At 46.5% G+C, this 19,988-nt stretch overlaps 1 protein-coding gene across 2 annotated transcripts; it reads right to left on the bottom strand.

The window, feature by feature from the left end:
• Positions 1-277: 277 nt before the first annotated feature.
• CIZ1 (CDKN1A interacting zinc finger protein 1) lies at positions 278-19,857 on the bottom strand. 2 transcript variants are annotated; one of them, XM_087753211.1, is made up of 15 exons: positions 19,521-19,857; positions 17,346-17,461; positions 14,657-14,823; positions 13,488-13,623; positions 12,524-12,584; positions 9,602-9,681; positions 9,152-9,231; positions 7,927-8,109; positions 7,444-7,574; positions 6,948-7,032; positions 6,230-6,343; positions 5,709-5,888; positions 4,978-5,047; positions 3,767-3,888; positions 278-1,030 (listed from the first exon to the last, which is right to left on the bottom strand). In XM_087753211.1, the coding sequence occupies exons 1-15, from the start codon at positions 19,616-19,618 to the stop codon at positions 422-424; spliced, it is 2,232 nt and encodes a 743-aa protein (XP_087609337.1). In that variant the 5' UTR covers positions 19,619-19,857; the 3' UTR covers positions 278-421. The 2 variants fall into 2 exon arrangements, with proteins under 2 accessions (XP_087609337.1, XP_087609338.1); XM_087753212.1 differs by having other exon boundaries at positions 278-967.
• Between the last annotated feature and the right edge of the window lie 131 nt (positions 19,858-19,988).

The following is a 19,988-nucleotide window of genomic DNA, read 5'->3' as shown; positions in this document are numbered from 1 at the left end:
GTCCAAGAGCGTGCACCTTTGGAAGGAAACTGTTCCAAGGAGCAGAATTGGGCACCGAGTCTCCCAAGAGATAAACTTTTCCTCTGCTTGAAAAGGAAACAAGGAGGAACTACAAGGAATTCTTAGTGAAAAATAAGTCTGCATCCATCTACTTCATGAATGTTGTCCCCTATGGAAATCACATTACCGTCTTCTTTCAAGTTCAACAATCCAAGCCTCAGTCTTTCCACATAATTGCTGTATCCCAACTGTACAAGTAATAACCAACACCATCCCGTATTAGACACGCTAAAGCCAGGCTTATTTTATTCTTAAAATAAAAACAGCAGTAAAGTTGAAGGTTTTTGCTCTATTAAAAGACTCCGAAAATAAACATTTTCAGCAAATATCATATGTAAAGGGCTCTCCCTTTAAGGCCACTCTATCTGGGTTTGCGCCTAGTAGAGCGTCTGCACCCAGCAGAGGTAAGACTGGCTGCCTCACCTTTGGCTAGGGAGGAAGGCTCTGCCGCTGCCTCCTGGCCTGTTAGCGCTGCCTCGTTCTGTTCTAAACCCCCTCCATTCCCCAGATCCGGGCAGTCGTCTGTGCCTTCCCTGTGCCTGGCTGCACTGGCTTCCTCCTCCTCCTCAGACACGGCGTGTCCCAGCAACTCCCCCACGGTGCGGTTCTCTTCAGGGAGTGGGCAATCGGCACTAGCGGTAGTGGACTTGCTCGCTTCCTGTAGATTTTCTTCTTCTACAACCATGATTCCACAGACGTCGTCAGTCACGCTGGCTAGGCTTTTGCCCTCTGCTACAGAGGTGGCCAGCTCACCCTTACCCTCCGGAGACCTCAAAGCTTGTTCTTGCAGGGCTGACAGCTCTGTACCCTCCTTGTCTATCCCATGATCATCATTCATCTTCTTGCTGGTGTCTGCTGTTGCAGCAGGAGGCTGTTTCAGATCATCCAGCAATTGGGAGCTGGAGCCCTGGGAATGCAAAGGAGCCTCGGGGTAGGCAGCTGTGGCACGATGCCTCGCTGCCTTGTATCTCTGCAAATACAAACAAACCAACGTGAGAGACAAGCCCAGCTCAGCTACTGTCGCTGCAGCAAGTAGCAGGCGGTCCAGGAAAACCTGCACAAAAACAGTGGTGAGTGGCAGCTAGAATCTGCAGGGGCACGACTTGTCTCGGCAGCTCTCCTGGCCTGGCTGCTGAGGCTTTCAAGCAGAGAAGGGTCAGCTCCTGTGAGGAAAAGTGGCGATATTAAAAACTGAAGTCCCTCTCACGTTACCTAATGCTGAGCGAGTGCATGGCAGACCTGTGGCTCCTGAGACAAAAATCATGTTTTGGCAACTGTTAATCTCAGTCAGACTCAGGACTTTGTAGATGTAACAGTGCACGTGACAGCTCTTGCTTCAGCTACTGCCAGGACATGACTCTGGACATGTTCCCTGGATACATGAGGCTATGCACTGCCCTCAGCTACAGAGATGTGATTTAATGTTTATCAGCTAAAGCAAGACTTAAGTTGAAAGCTTAAGATTTTTCACTCTGCTGATACAATCTGTGCAGCCAGTGAAACTGTTGACAGGAACACTAAGATATCAAGAATATCTTCTTGTTACAAGGTACTGAGGTTCTCTACAGAATAAAGATAAGCATATCATCAATAAAGTGACTCATTTGCACTAGCTATCATGATGAACCAGCAGAGGTCTGTAAAGAGATTGAAATGGCTACTAGCCATTTTCAAGACTGGATTTCAGAAAAACAGCAACTCTGTACAGCTATCTAACATGCAGTAGGAATCTGGTCTTCAAGACCCAGACAGAGCATGAACTAAAGGAATAAAACAAAGCTCCCTCTTTTCCACAACAGTTCCCTCCACAATTGGCTCACTTTCAGCTTTCTGCTAAAGGGTCCCTTGACCTGGCACTAGCATCAGACCCGACAATTTAAGGAAACTATTTTGAGCGCGCTGGCTTTCACCACTGCCTTAAGCAGTGCTACTGTAGTCTGCAATGTGGAATTACAGCACATCAAACGGGCAGTTTTACATTGTAATTCAGTTTATCATTGCAGGCTTGCTCTTTCCCTGTCCTTGAAAAATGGGATATGTGCAATATCATAACACATTGGAACTAGATCAGTCAAGTCATAATGTGGTACCCAAACTGAGCCAGGTGCAAGCATGCCAATTTGTTTTCAGAGTGATGCTGTGAACTGCCTCACCAGCAGACAATTCTCTGCTTTGAAACCCTCTGCTGAGCTCCTCTGAGGAGAGTACCCCAGAAACTGGCAGTGATTTAACTCAGACCATGACAACCCCAAGGCACCTAGGCAGCCAAGAATAATAGTTATTTGCCTGCAGATATTTAAGGTTGGACTCCTGTCATAAATAACCCCTCCAGGTCACTCTGGCATCCATTTGAAGAGCGTCTGATTTCAGCTCTAAGTGGGCCAAAAGGGAGGCATACACACTGCTGCTGCAGTTTCACTCTAAGCTGATCTAAAATAAGCCAGGAAAACTGCAAGGCTGATTCCTTCATTCCTGAAATGACTAGCTGCAGGAGTGGGAGAGGATGAGCAACCATGAAGGAACAGCTGTGGTCTTCTGCTACTTGCCATTCCAAATCCCCTGCTCTAAGTGCTGGCTTCTGCAGCACCCCTCCCCTTTGGAGGCAGCGACGGCTGACTAGGAGTAGTTAACCTATCTGAAGACTAGCAGAAAAACACTAAGTTTTTGGGTTTTTTTTTTTAACACTAACAAAAGCTGGATACATCTGTGGTAGAGAAGCACGATGGCTTTTGCTGGAGCAGGTTTTGGGTGCAGGCAGAAGACAAAGTCAGTGTGGGAGCCTCCCTCCTTGCCAGGGTCAGGGAATACTGCTCTCCTGCACAGGCAGGGCCCAGGCAGTGGTCACGGGAGAGGGCAGAGACAGTGCAAGCCCTGCGTACCCACCGCAAGCTACTAATCCAGGCCCCTCACCCCCTGGCAAGTCAACAAGGACAGAACGATGGAGGCAGATTCCAGGCCAGCCCAGTAGGAAAAGCTTCTAGATACAAAAGCAGCAAGGGGCAATACGGCTTCTTTAGGTGGAGCCAGTAAAGCAAAGGAACAGCATCAGTTGGCAGAGCTTTGTGCTAAGGAGTTTCTAGGACAGGGTAGCAGACAGACAGACAGACAAACTGACTTCCTTGTTGCAGGCTGACCCTGGGGACCAAATGGACTCTCACCAGCTTGTAGCTTCCATCACATAAAGAGTCTGTAATGTTAAATTTCCAGATTTCTACAGTGAATACCTGATTTTACCAGGCCCCTTCATGGATGAATCACACCCACAATTTTGGCTAAAGGAGCTGTTCCTGCAGTATCGCAGGTAAAGATGCGTATGCACCAGCTTTCTGTAAAAGGAACAGCCTCCGTCTCTTGTTTGCTCCCCATCTTGACCCACCTGTAATCTGTCTAACAGAGAAGAGGCCTAGACTGAACGACAGACTCCACAGGTTCAGCAAACAGAGCAGACACTCTGAGGAAGATCTCCAGCCAGAAATGGGCAACAAGATGACAGCAGCAGTAGCTGGGAAGCAGGACCGGACTGGTTTTAGATCTACAGGGGTGATGGGAGACAAACACAGAGCACACCAGGAGAAAGCTATGGCACAATGGACACCAAGGATGATGGAAATGAACTGAAGACAAGACAGCTAACGTGGTGGATTCACTGAAGAGACACGCACGGGGGTAACAAATGCCAGGCCATGCAATCGCCAAAGGGTCTAACCTGAAAGTTCTCAAAATGCATCAGGGACTTGCAGTGTGCGAGCCGGGCAGCAGAGTCGCTATGGTAGAATTTGTGACACAGCCTGCAGAGGTAACCTGCGACGGGGACCAGAAAATCCAGGCCTGCGAAACGGGAGGGGAAGGGAAATCACAGATCACATTGAATGGAACTCAAATAATGAAAGCATGTTAAAAGGGAAGGGGAGGGGAGGGAGAAAAAGAAAAGTAGAAAGCTTTGCTTCTGTTAATCAGGGATTTGCAAGATGACTTGCTGAATATCTCATCTTACCATGGAATGGCTGTGTGGTTGATATTCAGAGAGAAATCTGGCTGCCAGAGCAAAGAAACTACACAGAACATTGGGGGGGGGGGGGAGAAGGAAAAAAGAATACAATGGAAAACTACAGAGAACATATGATCTAATGTAATGGGATCAAACCAAGCAGAAGACAGCAGGCGCGCAAGAGGAACACGCAGAGAACATTCACAGCATGAATCATTATTCCATCTGCCACACGATAGTGGAAGGTTACAGCGATATGGAAGATTGGTGTAAACAGAGCTCTCCTTGGGCACAAAACAGCCTCTGCAGAGCTGCCCTCCTCACAACACGAGTGGCCGTTAGAGGCTTGAAGTCAGAATCGCTTACAGGGTGGGGACCAGAAACAGTCATCTGGAGGCAACGCTGCCCACCAGTCCAGCCACATGTCTGAATAACCGCTAGGTAGAGCGTGGGGGTTCTGAAGCAGAGGAAACAGGCACAGTTTGGGCTCTGGCAGAGAGCTCGATACTGTCAGTGCTGCTCAGTATCTCTACACAAGCTGCATTTCTGTTGGAAAGCACTCTAATCAATATGCTTGCAGGCTCCATCTTTCCAGAGCATCCCTCATTTGCTACCTACTTTCTTCAGTACTCCTGCCCTACTTGTTCCATTTCCTGCCTTAGTAAGGTATCTGGCTCTCATTCTTTCTTCTTCAAAGCAAAAGGCAGCTGACAAACATCAATCACATCCTTACGTTTTGTCACACAGTAATAAAGCAACGTTTGGATCTTTCTCCAGGCAGCAGTGACCTGCACCAGTCTGATGCAGATGCTGAGCACTGTGGCCCAAGAACTCATTACAGCAGTAGGTAGAGGCCATCCTCTTTTACAGATACAGCACGTGGCCGGAGAAGGCTCTGTGGGCCTTTGTGCTTAACTCTGCTTGCTTACCATAGGCTGTGTCTGGACAATACTTCTCGCTTCCTTCGTAATCCTCCAAAGACACTTCTTTCAGTCCAGTCTGGAAACCAAAAGAACGTTAGTGCCCACTGTATCTATGCCAATTCCCTTCCTGGGCTCTTACACTTTTCTGGTAAGCTTGGGAGCAAAACAGAGGATTCACATACCAGAGACGGAGTTGCACAGCATCTGATTAGGGCCAGATACAAAACCCAATGTCAGGAGGCCACTTCATTACAAGGGTTAAAAACGCCCCTTGCACTCCAAGCCTGAAGTAGCTTAGCCATGTACCTCCTTCTTGGTAACTGCTCTCTACTGGGAAAATGATATTTATCAAGATAAACCTCCACACGTACGTTTGCTATGAGACCAAGCTACTGCTGGGCTATTCAAAGAGACAATGTCAATGTCTTTGTCAGAAATTCTTTCCCTTGAACAAACCGTTGCTTATGCTCCTCAACAAAAAGGTAATGCTTGAAGACACCAGCAGGAGCTGTACAGCACAGCAGAAACACCCTCCTGCATCCCATATGTAGTGCCTGATTCTCTTTTGCATCATCCTGTGCTCTGGAAGAACCCCAGAGCCCTCACCCTCCTGCTGCAGGACGCAAGGTTGACTGCATTCTTGAAACCCTAAGCTCAACCTGTCAAGACCAACTAAGTCACAGGAGCCCACAGCAGATTCTCAGATAGGTCATTCCTTCTCCTTCTGCATGGCATACCTGCTTGGCAGCAGAATCCTCATTCTCTATCAGCACTACGTCAAGGTCTTCCTCCTCACCAGCTCCCCCCTCCTCCTCCTCCTCTTCATCATCATCATCTTCAAAACAGCCAACAGCATCCACTGTGATCAACTCCTCCGAATCTTCAGGGCTGCCCAACTCCTTCTCTCCTAGCCTCACCTGTCAGGTACAGAAAACAAAGATCAGATCAACTTTGCACTCTCCATTTAACCAAGGAAGACCCCAGACTCTGAACAGACTGCATTTGATGAGTAGAAAGGACTGCAAGAGAGGCACAAAGCTATCTCACTTCTAGACACATCTAACTCCTTGTCCCTTTTTCACTCAATTTCTTTAAGCTCTAACAATTGAAGTCCAGCAAAAGATGAAAATTAAAACAGGGTTGGGAGAACTGCATATCTTCCTTTCATCCCTGCAATAGTCAGGGAAGCAGAAAGTTAACCTGCTCCACAGTGTCGCTGTCTCCAGTCCTGCGGAGCTCTCCACTTAGGCAGTATTACCTCTTTGGCTTTCTGTTTGTGCTCAGGGGACTTCATATGCTCCACAAACTTGCGAGGGGTCTTGAAGTGGCGGCTGCAGACAGTGCAGAAAGGACGAAGCGAGCGTTTGGCCAGCTAAGGAAAGAGGGACAATTCAGTAAGTCACAAGAGGCACCACTTTGGAGGAATGCAGATAAATCTTGAGTGAAGCAAAGTCACAGCCCTGCATCTAAAACAGGAAGACCACGAAGAGAGTCGTCTTTTCAGCAGAAAGGACTCCCTAGCTCTTACCCACAAAAAGATGGAAAGCATGCAGAGCAAAACAAATGTGGCTTCTAAAAGGCGTTCTGGCACTTCTCCCCTAGAAGCCAATAAATATGATGGCCCGCCTAAATTTTAGCTTGGAAATTTACAGGCTGCCCACCAATCCCTCCATTCAATTGATCAGGTGAGTATGATAGGCCGTATTTATTGAGAAAAGCCAAGAATTATAAACCAGAAGTGCTTCAGGCCATACCCATGTAGCATGACAACTGGAAGTTCTAACAGTGCCAGTGTTCAGAGGCAGTAGGTAGCATGGCAGTGCCCTTAGCGAGGATGTTACTGACAGAACTTTCTGTACATCTCTCCACTCCAATCACTTTTCCTTTGCTGCTTGGGGAGCAGGAGATGCTAGACGCTTCCACTCAATCCCCATGAAAGGTCAGTGCAAAGATGAAATGCATGCTACGGTTGTTACCTTGTGTTCTTGGGTCCTGCGATGTTTGATTAGATCCCCTGTGAAGTGTATCTGACAAGTGTTACACCATCGCTGCTGGGTCTCTCTGAAGCGACAACGGATATATCTGTAAGTCACACCTTTTCACATTCTCCACAGAATACTGCAATCTGTTCTCGGCATTGTTTTCCCCACCATTCCTATCTTTACAGGCTCGGATTTATCTTCTCCCCTTCCCAGCCATTTATATAGGTTGCTTTAGCTCATGCTGACAGAAAGGCACCAGTTAAAACAAGTCTCCAACCTGGTCTACTGTATTAAAAACTACACAGCAGGGCAAAGTCAACATTGGTATCCTTCAGCAGGAAGGAGTTGCCTGAAGGAGATTAAGGTCCCTGAAACCAGAGGGATTTTGTACCTTACCTAGAACAGAGGGGCACCCTGGTGCAGTGAGGAATTTTAGAACCCATGCAGGTCCACATTCAGATTGTGTTTTCTAGTGCAGACCAACACTTACCCATCTTTCTCTGCCAGCACCTTCTGCTCCTTCACCATGGGCAGTAGTGAAACAAAACAAACGTTGCTCATGTGCTGAATCTCCCCAAGTCGCTGCTGGTGCTGAATTCCAGCCATGTGGGACTGGAAATTCTGAGAGAGAGGTTAGGGGAAAAATCCATTTAAATGTATTCAAAATACAGAAAATAATAGGTATGAGCTATGCTTTCCATTCTCTTGACTGTTGTTTAACAATGAAATGGTATAAAAGCTTAAGAGCATGGCTGCCTGTGGATCCACCCACATTCGCTCTCTAGCAGGTTGCTTGCCAGCTCCTCAGGAGAAGTTTATTTTATCTGCATGCTTGTCATCATTTTTTATGTTCCTCGTTCCTGAAGCATGAGCCCTTGCTAACGAGTCTCCTGCTGCACCTCCCCATGGCAGCTGGCCATCTAATTCAGTTCTCTTGACCACCCATATCCCAGTCAGACCTCTGGATTTTTACCTGCTGACTGCAGCAGTTGGTCTTGCAGATGTAACAGTAGAATTTAAGGACCGATTCAGGGCTGGGATCAGCTGTGCCCACCTCACAGGTCCAGTGCCCTGGTTTCAGAGCTGTTGTACTGATAGCTCTGCTCTCACTGCTCTGCTGGATAGTCACTTTCAGTGAACCTCCAGAGCTCAACACCTGCCAAAAGAAGGAGTCAAGATTAAGTCCAGTCTCTCAGTAGAAGACACTAAAAATGACACCTGCTTTTTATATGTGACCTAAGCTAAGAAAATGCATTTAAGCTTGAATCCACAGGAGGTTGATCAGAAAGACTCTCATACACACTCCTCCCAATGCTGCTAAATCAGCGATCCCTGTGTCATAGTACCAGGCCTATTAGTACAGATGGTTGTTTCTACAGCCTCTGTACACACTATAAGATCCAGTCTCCGGAGACTGGAGCAACAAACAACGCGTTGGTAAGGAAAACGATCAGCTCACGTTTCTCCACTGCAGAACTAAAGGCGACTCAGCGCCACACCTGATGGAGTAAGGAACTCAAACAAGGGCAGGATGATACCTTCGATCACATCAACAAATGTCTCCAATTATGGAAGACTATCAAGTCTGATTCACACCATGAGTTAAATCTTTGTCTGCTTACAGATTTACACAGCATAAGATCCTGGTTTAACATCTAGCACGTGGGCAGGGTATTTAATGCAAAAGACTCTCAGGTTGCTGGCTTTACCTGTGTCTCATTTTTTTCAAGCTGCCTTTCAAAAGCACAGACTTCCACTCTCTGCTCATACCTGCTGTGATGGCAAGTGCCACAGCAGCTGCATCTTTACTACCACCACCTGCATTTTTATACATCTGCTCTTCAGCAACATAAAAGATGTATTTAGCTATGGTCTTCAATACGTGTATTTTTCAGTGGCTCTTTCAATTCAACTTTCCATCTTTCCAGACAAATAGTGAAATCTTAAACCCCAGCATCCACAAACAGCCAGCAGTAGGTAAGGTACAGGCTAGCAGAGGTACAAAAGCAGCGAGTCAGAGCAGACTGCGCGCTAATTGCAGACATATTATGCCTTATTGCCAGGGACAACAGCTTACAGCAGGAGAGAGAGCTCCAGACGTGGGTGCCATCTGGTTCCCAGTGGCAACGGGCTTCTCTGGGATGGAGGGGGAGGTTGTATGTTCTGCACCACCCCTGCATGGCATGCTGTCTACTCACCTCAGGAGCCTTTGGTTCCTCAGAGAATTTCCTCTCTTTAGAGAGATCTTCAGCTGTGTACTCCTTTGCATTGTCTGTACCTAGGAAGAGAGAGTCCTTTTAGCTGCCTTAAATCAAAATAGGAATGATAGAAAAAACAAAGCAGCAGGTGAATGAAGTCAGGGAGCTTTCCTCACAGTGCTGTTGGCCATAAGCCCAGTTCAGAAACCTTTCTCCATAGAAATCCTTATTAAAGAGGGAAACTTCCCATCATTTGCATTTGGTAGACAACAGGTTTTAGGGGACCATGTTTGGATTTGGTTCCTAGATTTTCTCCTCCTTTCCCCATCCTGTATGACTGAAGGAAGGACATTTCTGACGAGACCCACGGGATCTACAGATGCTGACCTACAGGGGCAGTTCCAGCAAGGAGTGCCCTAAAAGTGAAAAGCACAGTGCCCAGCAACTCACCATCAGCTTGGACATGGGTGCTTGACTCTCCTGCTTCCTTGCTGTCTGTGGCATCCTCTAATGCAGACTCCTCAGTCACACTTCAAGGGTATCAAGAAAATAACCTTATTTGCCATGTTACAGACAAAGAGATTCAGAAGACACAACAAGGCACAGGCTGGGGTCTAAGCTACCACACTTTCCACTAAACCCCCAAATCAATAAGCTACTGGAAGTGGTATTTCAGGCAAGGATTCAGCAGAAGTAAAATAAAAACAATGAAGAGTGGGCATTCTAGAACTGATTCAGAAACAGCAGCCAAATAGTCTGGACAAGAAGGTTACAACTGATTTTTTGGATTTTTTGCCCTCTCCTGCAAAAGGCCTGGAGGGAAATAAGTTCATACAGGAAATATTCTTAATAAGAGCTCTGAGAGCTCACTCCTGTCTTGATTGGTGACCTGCAGGGAAACTGCAATACCCGGACAGCACTCCAGGCTGCTCTGTGCATAAGGGAACAGAGACCTGTCAGAACTGCATGGGTTCTCAGTGGTGTGTTACAGGGATTTAATCATAACTGCCTCCTCTGTTCGTATCAGTCATGTTTCATTCCAGAGTCCCTACAGTTCTGCTTGTGGGGGAAGCGGAGCTGTACAAGACACAAATCAAAAGGACTTTGCTTTGTTTTATTTGGTACTGCTGATCTGCTAAGGAGAAAAAAGATCTTGAGGGGACTGCTGAGAACGAACAGTTGACTTCCAGAGGGCACAAAGTGTACTTTACAATGTCTTTCTCCATCCCCCATTTTTCCATCAGGGCTAACGCTTTTCACCATGGTTTGAATGTCTTTCTCAGGTCAGCACAATATCCCACCCTGGTGTCCTTCTGCCAACAGGGAGCAGTGCATTGTGCACAAGCAAGAACGCAGACTGTGCAGGTACTGCATCCAGCGATCCAAACACACGCACCGCATAATTTATCAGATTGATAAGTGATAATGTAACTGGGTTACATGGCTATAAATATGCAGCAGGGTTTGGGCAGTGCAAACACGAAGAAAACAAGAGTGGCTGGCATTAACATTATTTGTCAAGTGCTGCCAGCAGGCTCAACACTATACCACACACAGATGGTGACAGCACTCCAGGGCAAGGGTTTGCAGTCTAAGCTGCAAATCTAAGGAGCAATCTAAGGGAGCAAAAGCCATCACGAGCATGATCTAAGGAGGAAATGGTATTATATGGATACTTGTCAGGCCATGCTAGAAGAAGTGGGTGTTCAAGGAGGATTTGAAGATGGTGAGTGCTTTCTGCACTGGAATGAGGATGTTGTTCCAGGCATACAGATGGTACATAGGAGAAAAGGCAGAAGTGGGAAAAACCTGAAATGAAGAAGGAGGGTGGTATTCCTGGCAAAAGGGAAATGAACAATGAAGGATGAAGCACAAGTTTGTGACATGGATGGGGGCAATGCCCTTCTCATCTGTGAAGGGCAATATGAGAACAGTAAACTATTCTTTTCAGAGATTCATTATCTGTTCATTGGAAGTAAACAGAAACACTTCCAAAAAAAGCTAAGGAATGATCTATTCTAAGTAAACACCAGCTGCAATATATGCATCAAATCTGGCAGTCCCTAACTACTGCTTAGGAAAGGATTTTCCTAATAGCAGGCTTGCTGCAGTGAGATCTGTCACTCCTCAGACTTGGTTCTTTTTCCGCTGTACGTAACAGGACTTTGATTAATATCCACTAAATATTAATGTAATTAAAATTAAATTAGCTTTGACAAACAGATTAACAAAGCATACGCTCAACTGCATTCGACAGCTTTAATTGAATTTCTTCACTTTTTTGCTAATCAGAGTCCATAATTTACGATGGTCCCTGCTCACATATTTATCACTCTCTAATGTTTTACATGATCAAGGTAATACCTGAACATCAAAGTAATCCTGAAATATTCTCCCTAAAGCTAGCCATTAATCTCTGATCTACAGATGGGAAACAGAGAGGTGAAGAAACTTGTCCGAAACCATGCGGTGAATTGTTAACAGGGAAGATAAGAGGACCCAGGAGTCCTGACTCATAGTCATTAACATATGTTGGAGAATTCTCAAATCAATGCCTCCAGAAATCTGTATGCACTCCCTCCTCTTCTCCCTCTGCACCAGCTAACAGCGACAGTTCTGGGAGAGGTATGGCACCGTGCAGATGGCACCAGGAGCTCCGTGATGTGCCTTCCCACTAGATGGCAATACAGCCTTGTCTGTTCCTTCCTGCACCCAGGGAGGCAGGGAGCGCCAAGATGAGCCTGCCGTGGCCAGCATGCCCGCGCGTTGCGCATCCCTTTGCGGATAATAGGATTGCCTTTGTCTATTTTTACCCAACAGACAGGGGTACTGGCAAGACAATCTTTGCTGAAGGGATGCAGAACTCAACACTCATGGCTACAGGCTGGGATACTAGGGAGTATTGATTCCCTTCCCTTTCTCATTCCTCAAAATAAACTACACTCTCCTGCACCTGCTGTAGCCTAACATATTCCAAGGCTTTCCCTCTCTGCTGATACATGGCTGCTCGTTTCCCTTTTTGACATTTATGGAAGAAAATTAGAGAAACATATCAAAATAGAAAAGAACCTCTCTGCTTCTTACAAGAATCCTGGCAGGGGAACAAATGAGCAAACTCTACTTTGTTGCACATTTACATGAGCTGCATCTCTTATTTTTCATTCCCATAGTTGGATCACCCATAGCAGAGACCCTACAACACCCTGGATCTCAGCAAGCATCATGAGATTTTCTGAATTGTCCCCGAGCATCTGAAATACCTCCTACATGCTAGACATCAGGCCAGTACAGTACAGCCCTAATTATTAGAAAATAAAATCAGACAACAATTCTAAACCCAGTAACTATTTCAGAACCCCACTCAATAAATACCTCTTCAGTCTTTTTGCTGCAGGCTCCATGTTCAACACAGATTCTGTTGGAGTTCTTGGCTCTGCAGGAACACAGAAGGAGACCTTAGCCAAGCAGACCACGCCACCAGCATGTTCCCTAGCTGAACGGTCAATGCCAATAAAACTCTGCTAGAGCAAATACTACTATACACTTGCTTATTCTGAATTTGAGCATTGTAGTGACAAGGTTAGATAACGACCTAAGATATTTGAGTTTTATTGCAGATGTCACTGTATGACATGTCATCCAGAAAGAAATCTATGTTTATGTCTTGCTAAGTGGGTCTTAGTCCTATACCTAGGTGACAAGAGCCCAGATCAGAGGAACATTAATATAAGCCAAGGTGGCATATCTACCTGACAGCAACCATTTAATCAGGTAATTTTCCCCACTGCACATACACTGGCCACAACCTCATCATATGCCTGCATTTTTAGATTAGGTACTCTTCAGTCAGAAATAACATTCCCACACCTGTATTGTATCCGACACTGTAAGAGATTCAGTGCCGGCAGTTTCTGATCTGACAACTGGAGTACAAGTACTCTTTCAACTCATCTTTTCCTTAGCATGTTGATTGCAACTGGTTCTGCTTCATGTGTTTGACTCCATGAGTTCAGCACGGGTAAGGCAATGTGGAAGCTTTAATCTCAAACCAGTTTTATTTTTTCCCCCCATCTTAAATGGGGCTCACCGTCAAAGTGATTTCTGAGAGGCTTCCATGCAAGGGATATGGAGCTAGCTTATAAAAACCAAAAATATCCCGGAAAAAAAGATATATGAAGCATATAGCAGAGGGCTGTCACAGGCAGTTTAAGTATTTACAATTAGAGAGAAATGTAGCTGATTAAGACTAAAGCAACCTCCAGTCTTTGCTGCAGGAATAGCAAAGAGAAGTTTAACATGTCTAGAAGCATTTGTTTTACTACAGGCTCCCCCTTACCTGTGGATGGCAAGGAGTTGTTCTGCTCTGACCCTGCTTGCACTCCCTCTGGGATCTCCATTTTCTCATCACCTTGTGTCTGAGATGAAGAACCAGGATCTAGTTCCCGCTTCCTTTCAGGGACCCTCTGGAAGTCCTGCAACGGGCAGAGAGTCACTGCCAGCTCTCGGTCCTTCCTCAAACCCAACACACTGTCCAAAGCACCAGACCTTTACTGTGGGGCAGGAACAGGAATTCTAGCACATGGTAATGGAAAGGAATAGATGGTTTACAATGGACTGCCTTGCTTCAGGCAAGTTTACACTGTTAAACAGAGCAATGCACTTTAATTCCACAGGCAGCCCATGACATTTCTCCCGTTCTTTAAGTAGCAGCTGTAGGAGATCCTGCTGCTCACAGAGAGTCGGATCACTTTAGAGGGACTCTGGCAAGAGGTACATGGGCAGGGAAAAAGAAGAGTCACAAATAATCCCCCTTCCTTTCAAGTCTGGAGAAAGGACAGTCCAAGAGTGGAAGCCTACTTTATCTAGCACATCTTTTTAATAGGATGGGACCAAATATGCAAAAGCTAATCTAAGAGGAGGGAAATACTGGTCAATTAATCCAAGAACCATTTCCAGGATACAAAAGAGGTCTTAATTGTAGAAAGTGAGAAGGATTTTTACAAAAAAAATATAGATTTTACAAAATCCACAAGAACAAATATGATCCTGATCTTTAAAAAAAAAGGGAAAACAGCCCAAAGAGGCAGAGTGACGCGTCTGTAGTAGAAGCAAGACGTTTGGGAACAACAAACTGCTTTGGAAGGCTAATGGGGCCTCTGTGAAGAGCAAAGCACTCAGCCAGGATTTCTTCTATTGTAATTACTTTGAAGCTGGTACTTCTAAAGGCTCCTTTTATATCTTAGGTTTAAACAGTTCTGCTATGAGGAATTCTCTCTCTTGGGCAAGAAGCGACAAGAAACCCTTGCATCATAAATGTAAATATGGACCACAAGAACCTCAGGGATGGACTTATTTCTGCATTTCTGTGTCGGCAGCATGGTGCAAAACGTAGTTTTCATTGTAAGGTGCTCTCCTTTCTCTTTTGTTCTCCACCTACAACAGAGTCAACTGCTGCAAGTGCAAACCAAGCACAAAGCTCCCGAACAGTTGGAAACTACAGCTCACCTTGCGAAAGGTCCGGTTCTGCCGCTGGAAGGGAAGGCTGGGGAAGCCCAGCCGAGTGGGCTTTAATGAGACCCCAACAGGTGGTGGCCCCAGGAGGGAATGTCTTGTAGCCTGAGGGAAAAACTGCTGCAGTGCTGGCGCTGTCATGTTAAATCCACGCAGGTTTCCTATAAATGCAAACACACAGCGTATCACTACCCTGCAGCATGCAAAGGATAAAGAAAATCTTGCACCTGTACAAGCAGCAGGGAGAGGGGAAAGGCTCCTCCACGCGAGACCCTGTACTTCACTGGGCACTGTATGAGTGCTCTGTGCTCTACCCTCTTCAGCCCCCACAGAACAATTTGATGTGATAGCAACCATTACTATGTATCAGGCTATTTAATTATGATTGTCACTGCAAGCTAAGATCATTAGAGCAATCATTTGATCTGAGCACACTAGCACTTGTGTTTGCAACAAACAAGGTCTCGTTTTACAGAAATTCTTTGTAAAAAAAGGAAAATTCATCCCACATTTGTGCAGCTGGCAGCTCACACCATAGTACGGTTGCTGTTTAACACAGGCCAGCAACAGCATTTCATTTAGAACAACACTGGACTTCTCAAACAAGAGATTCCACAGTCCTCTCTGCCACCTGGTTATCATGCAACCTCAACATGTCAACCTAAACTCTGACACTTGAGACTCTGCCATTTCCAATTATAATGCTCTGCTTTCTGAACAGTTCTTTTCAGCATCCACAGACTATTAACTAAGTCTCAACAATTTCTTACGAAGGCAGTCCTTCCTATCCCCATTTCAGGGCTGAGGGAATGGAAGTGCCCAGATGCCTCAGCTACACCCTCAGAAGCTGTCCACCATTCTGGGAACGTGGACTTACATTGCGATTTTTTTATTTCCCACTTGAATTAGTGCATATGCTGGCTTTTTAGAAGCTGCCAAAACAGGGCAGAGAAGTTTGGAGACAGGCACCCAAAATCTGAAAAAACAAGCTACACTGTTTAAAGCCCGCAACACGATAGGAAGTACTCCTCCATGTTTGTCTTCAAAAGTAATCTAATCTCTTATTACTCACCATAAATAATCTCTTACTGTAAAAAGACATAGCTGTATTAAAAAAAAAAAAAAATCTATAAAGCGAGAAGTCATCTCCTCTCTTGGTTTAGTACCTTTAAAGAACCACACATCTATTTCAATTTGAAGTATTTATTTTTTCCTACTCCCACTGCTGAAGCCACATACAGTCAATGAATTATTTATGCTGATGTTTCCCAGGTACAGAAATTCTTCAGCATCAGATATTCTTACATGTAACCCAAACCCGAATGACCAAAAAAATTCAGATCCCTAAGAAGGGCCACGCTGAACACTGCAACCATACTACACGTCACCTATGGCTAGCTGACGTAGATTATTGAAAGAGAAGTCACAACTCAACTCAGCGTGTAGAGGTGAAAAGAAGAAGAACAACGCTAAGTCAAGATGCATGTAGAGTGTTCATTAACATACCTTATCCTGCTCTCTTACCTAATTTGCCTCAGGTCCTTGGCATGCTATATTTAAATACAACTTCTCAATAAGAGATTCTGCTTTAGGGAAAAGGTCAGCCCATGCTAACATCAAACATGTCTGAAAGGAGCATGGCTGACTAGAGTGCAGTCAGACTTTTTTCCTGACAAATAATACACCAATCTTCAGAGCATGGCTTGTCCTGTTTCACTGCCAGTTTCCCTACAACCTGAGAGAGATCTGTAGAGAGCCACTGGAGTCACTAGAGAGCCCTCTCGTTAAATGGGCAAGAGAGAACAAAAGGAGAGTTAACGACATGCAGAATAAATCTATTGTCTTCACATCTGGGCATGATTCACTGGCAAGATAAAAATTGCGGGCATTAATCTAAACTAGGCACTTTAAAACTACCCCAGGTACTGATTTTCTGTGTTGAAAAGAGCTGTCAGGTTAAGATGTGAGCAAAAATAAAAACATAGCTTTATTCCTAATATCTTTAGGCTAGCAATGCTATTATTAAGGCAGCTTCATAAATTTGTTTTGAAAACATCACATCTGGCAAAAAAATCCACTTGTGGAAACACAGTGATGGAAGAACAGTAATATTATCCACCACACAAATGACAGTCATTTCAGGGAATCGAAATTTCACAAGGCAATTGAAACCCGAACCATTCTCCACCACAAAATACTTCATTTGTTTGTACTGCACTAAGTTTGGACAGAGACAAGCGTCTACTGCAAACAAGGTTAGCCTATACGTAACAGACAATGAAATGAATTGTTTTAACCTTCCAACCAAGAAAGACAAACAAATCTAAGACAAACAAAAGAAAGACAAACAAAAATCTAAGTATTTTATCTAAATATATTGATGGAAGAATACTGTCTCCAGCAAGTCTAAGAGGGAAGGCACGTATTTAGTATCTACCCTGATACCTTCTAGCGCTATTCCCAGTTATGAACAGTTGGGCACATGGGATTTTCAACAACTGAAGAACCTCTGTGGTGTGGACTATGGACAAACTTGAAGAGGGAAAAAAAACCAAGATGACAAACGGAACTGCCAAGTACAAGGACTGCAATGGTTCAGTAAGAAATAGCCATCCTATGGTTTCAGTCCATGAAGAATGATTAAATAACTCCAATAAGTAAGCGTCTCCCATAACGACAGTACCTTGCATCTGCTGCATGAGTAAGGCCCGCTGAAGCATAGGATTGGCATTGAGCAGCGATGGTTGATTTGTTGCCCGTAAGCTCAGCATCTGTTGCTGTTGCGGTGGTGGCAAACCCCTGGAAAAGAAGGCATTAATCATAGGAACCCAATAAAAACTGTACCCTTCAATTCCAGGCCCCTAACAAGTATAAAACGGAGGAGCAAAGAACAGCTGAAATGCTGATTTACATGCATTAAAAGATACCATACACCAGCACTGTATCCTCTTTCTTCCACTCTCCTGGAATTTCCAAAGCTGACAGATTGTCTATCAAGGAATTTGAGGTCAGAGAGAACTCCTTAGCACCAAGCCCACATAAAGCCTGTCAAGCAGCATAAAAAAAGCCCAGGAGCTGACTGCAGTTCCACAGAATTATGCAGCACTCGTCAGTAGAAACGAGTGATCTGGATCAGGAGCTACATTTAATACAACAACAAAAAAGAAGTTCTAAAAAACAGGGAGTTTTCTCAGTAGCTTAAAGCATATTTTTCCAAAATCAATGCCTCCCACACGGAGCCAGACAGGCCATAACTGTAAATGGTGCCCCCTAACTGCAAGAACCAGATGGAAAAATAAGGCACGGCCTTCATATTTAAAACACAAGGAGGAAGAACCGAGCGGAGAAGGACTCTCCAGTCCTAAGGAGGGTGGAGCAGACATGAGAGAAAAGTCTGAAGAAACTGGCAGGCACTTCTTCAGGCGATTGCAAGGTCAGGCCCACCTCTAAGCACGACTGCTGACACAGCTATATCTGCTAGGGCTGTAAAGAGGTACAAACATGGATCAAAATATCCACGCTGACAAAAAAACCCAACCCTCTTAACAGCATTTACAGCAGCTCATCTTCACGTTTGCTGCTCTAGATTGTTCCAGTCTCAGAGCTGAGATATTTATACCAGAAAAATCATACTTTTAACGGTGCAAGATGCATCCGTGCTATCTCACCCTCAGTTTCATACTGGCATTTTAAGGGCAGCTTTGTTTATAGTACAAGACACATGAAAATGGTAAAAAAGATTCAGAGAGATTTGTATTTCTAGCAGAACAGAAAGATTCCCACATTTACCTCAGAGACATATGCCTTATAAGGATAAAGTAATTAGTATAATTTATTAAATAAGCAATTAACTTTCTTCTTAAATTCACATCCCATTGCTTTGAATTTCCAGAGGCTTTACAGAGAACAGTAACGGCAAATAAATGCATCATTTCAGAGAATTTGTGTTAGTTCTACAAATATCAGCTCATCAGGGACAACTGCTCCTAAGACAGTTATTTTCTCTCTTGCATTTTTTTAGGAAAACCCCAGCTATTTGCCCTTTTATTTTTGGCAGATGCCATTCGTCTTTTACAACACAAAACATGATTTTCTCCATCCCCCCCACCCCAAAGTGCTCAGTCACATCCTCAGCGCCGGTGCCACTGCAGAAATAAGTTCAATAATCTCACCCAGGCCAGAAGACCCAGCCGGAGGAAGAAAATAAATAAATAAGTGAAGTTCAATCATAAAACAAAGTGTGTGTCTCCGTTTAGGGCGGCTCGGTTAGGTGCGTGTGAGCGGTTTCTGCGGGAGAAGGCGTTTTCCCCCGAGCCCCCTCCTCGCCGCCTCAGCCCGGCGCCCGCCCGGGCCCTCGCCCGCTGTGAGGGGGACGCTCGGCCCCGGAGCATCCCCTCCCGCACGCTCTGCCCGGGGTCACCCTCCGCGCCCTCGGGGACCCCGCGGCGGGGCGACCCAGCCGGCGGCAGACGGATCCCCGGGGCGCTGGGGGAAGAAGAGTTCCCGGGTCTGCGGCGGCCCCCGACCCGCCCGTCCTCCCTCCCCACAGCGGGGTGTGCCGCCCCACACCGGCCCTCGCCCCACGGCCCGGCCGTTCCCGCCCTCCCCCGGGCATCGCCCCCCACACGCCACCTTCCCTCGGGGCACCCCCTCCGCCCCTCCAGGCCTCCGGCTTTACCCCCATCGAGGCCTGCGCCCCCCGCGCCCCCGTCTCCCTTTGTCGCCTTCCCCGCCGGGGGAGGGCAGGCCGGCAGCCAGCCCCGACGCGGCTTTCGCGGGGCGAGGAGGGACGGAGGCGTTGGAGAGCGGTTCCCCCGGGACAGGCCCGAGATCCCCGGCCTCGCGTAGCGGCGCTTACCGGCCTCCCTGCTGCGCCGGGGGGTGGTGGTGCTGCTGCTGCTGGAGGAGGTGCTGGAGCTGCAGCAGCTGCTGCTGGAACTGCTGCTGGTTGAACATGTCTGGGGAGCCCCGAGCGGGGCGAGCCTGAGACAAAACACGGGAGGGCGAGGGAGGCACCGGCTGCGGGGCTGGCGCGTATCAGCCCAGCAGCCATTGAGCAGGGGAGCCGCCGCCGCCGCTGACGCCCATTCATTCACTGAGCCGATCCCCCCCTGCCTCCTCCTCCTCCTTCCCCCCGGGGTCATCGCAAGCAGGAGCCTGTGGAGGAGGTTTCCAAACCCCACCTCCCAAAACCCGCTCCCACCCTCCCCTGCCAGCCGAGCCCGCGGCCCGCCCCGCTCCCCGCGGCGGGGCCGGAGCGGGCCGGGCGCCGCGGCCCCTTCCCTTCCCTTCCCCGCCCCGCCGGCACTCACGGCGCAGCCCGCGG

This window comes from Nipponia nippon, unplaced genomic scaffold (genome assembly GCF_047370975.1).
Source record: "Nipponia nippon isolate SJK-2023a ecotype South Korea unplaced genomic scaffold, ASM4737097v1 scaffold_16, whole genome shotgun sequence".
NCBI lineage: Eukaryota > Metazoa > Chordata > Aves > Pelecaniformes > Threskiornithidae > Nipponia > Nipponia nippon.
Note: the sequence above shows the minus strand (reverse complement) of the source record. Positions and strands in the feature narration are given on the sequence as shown.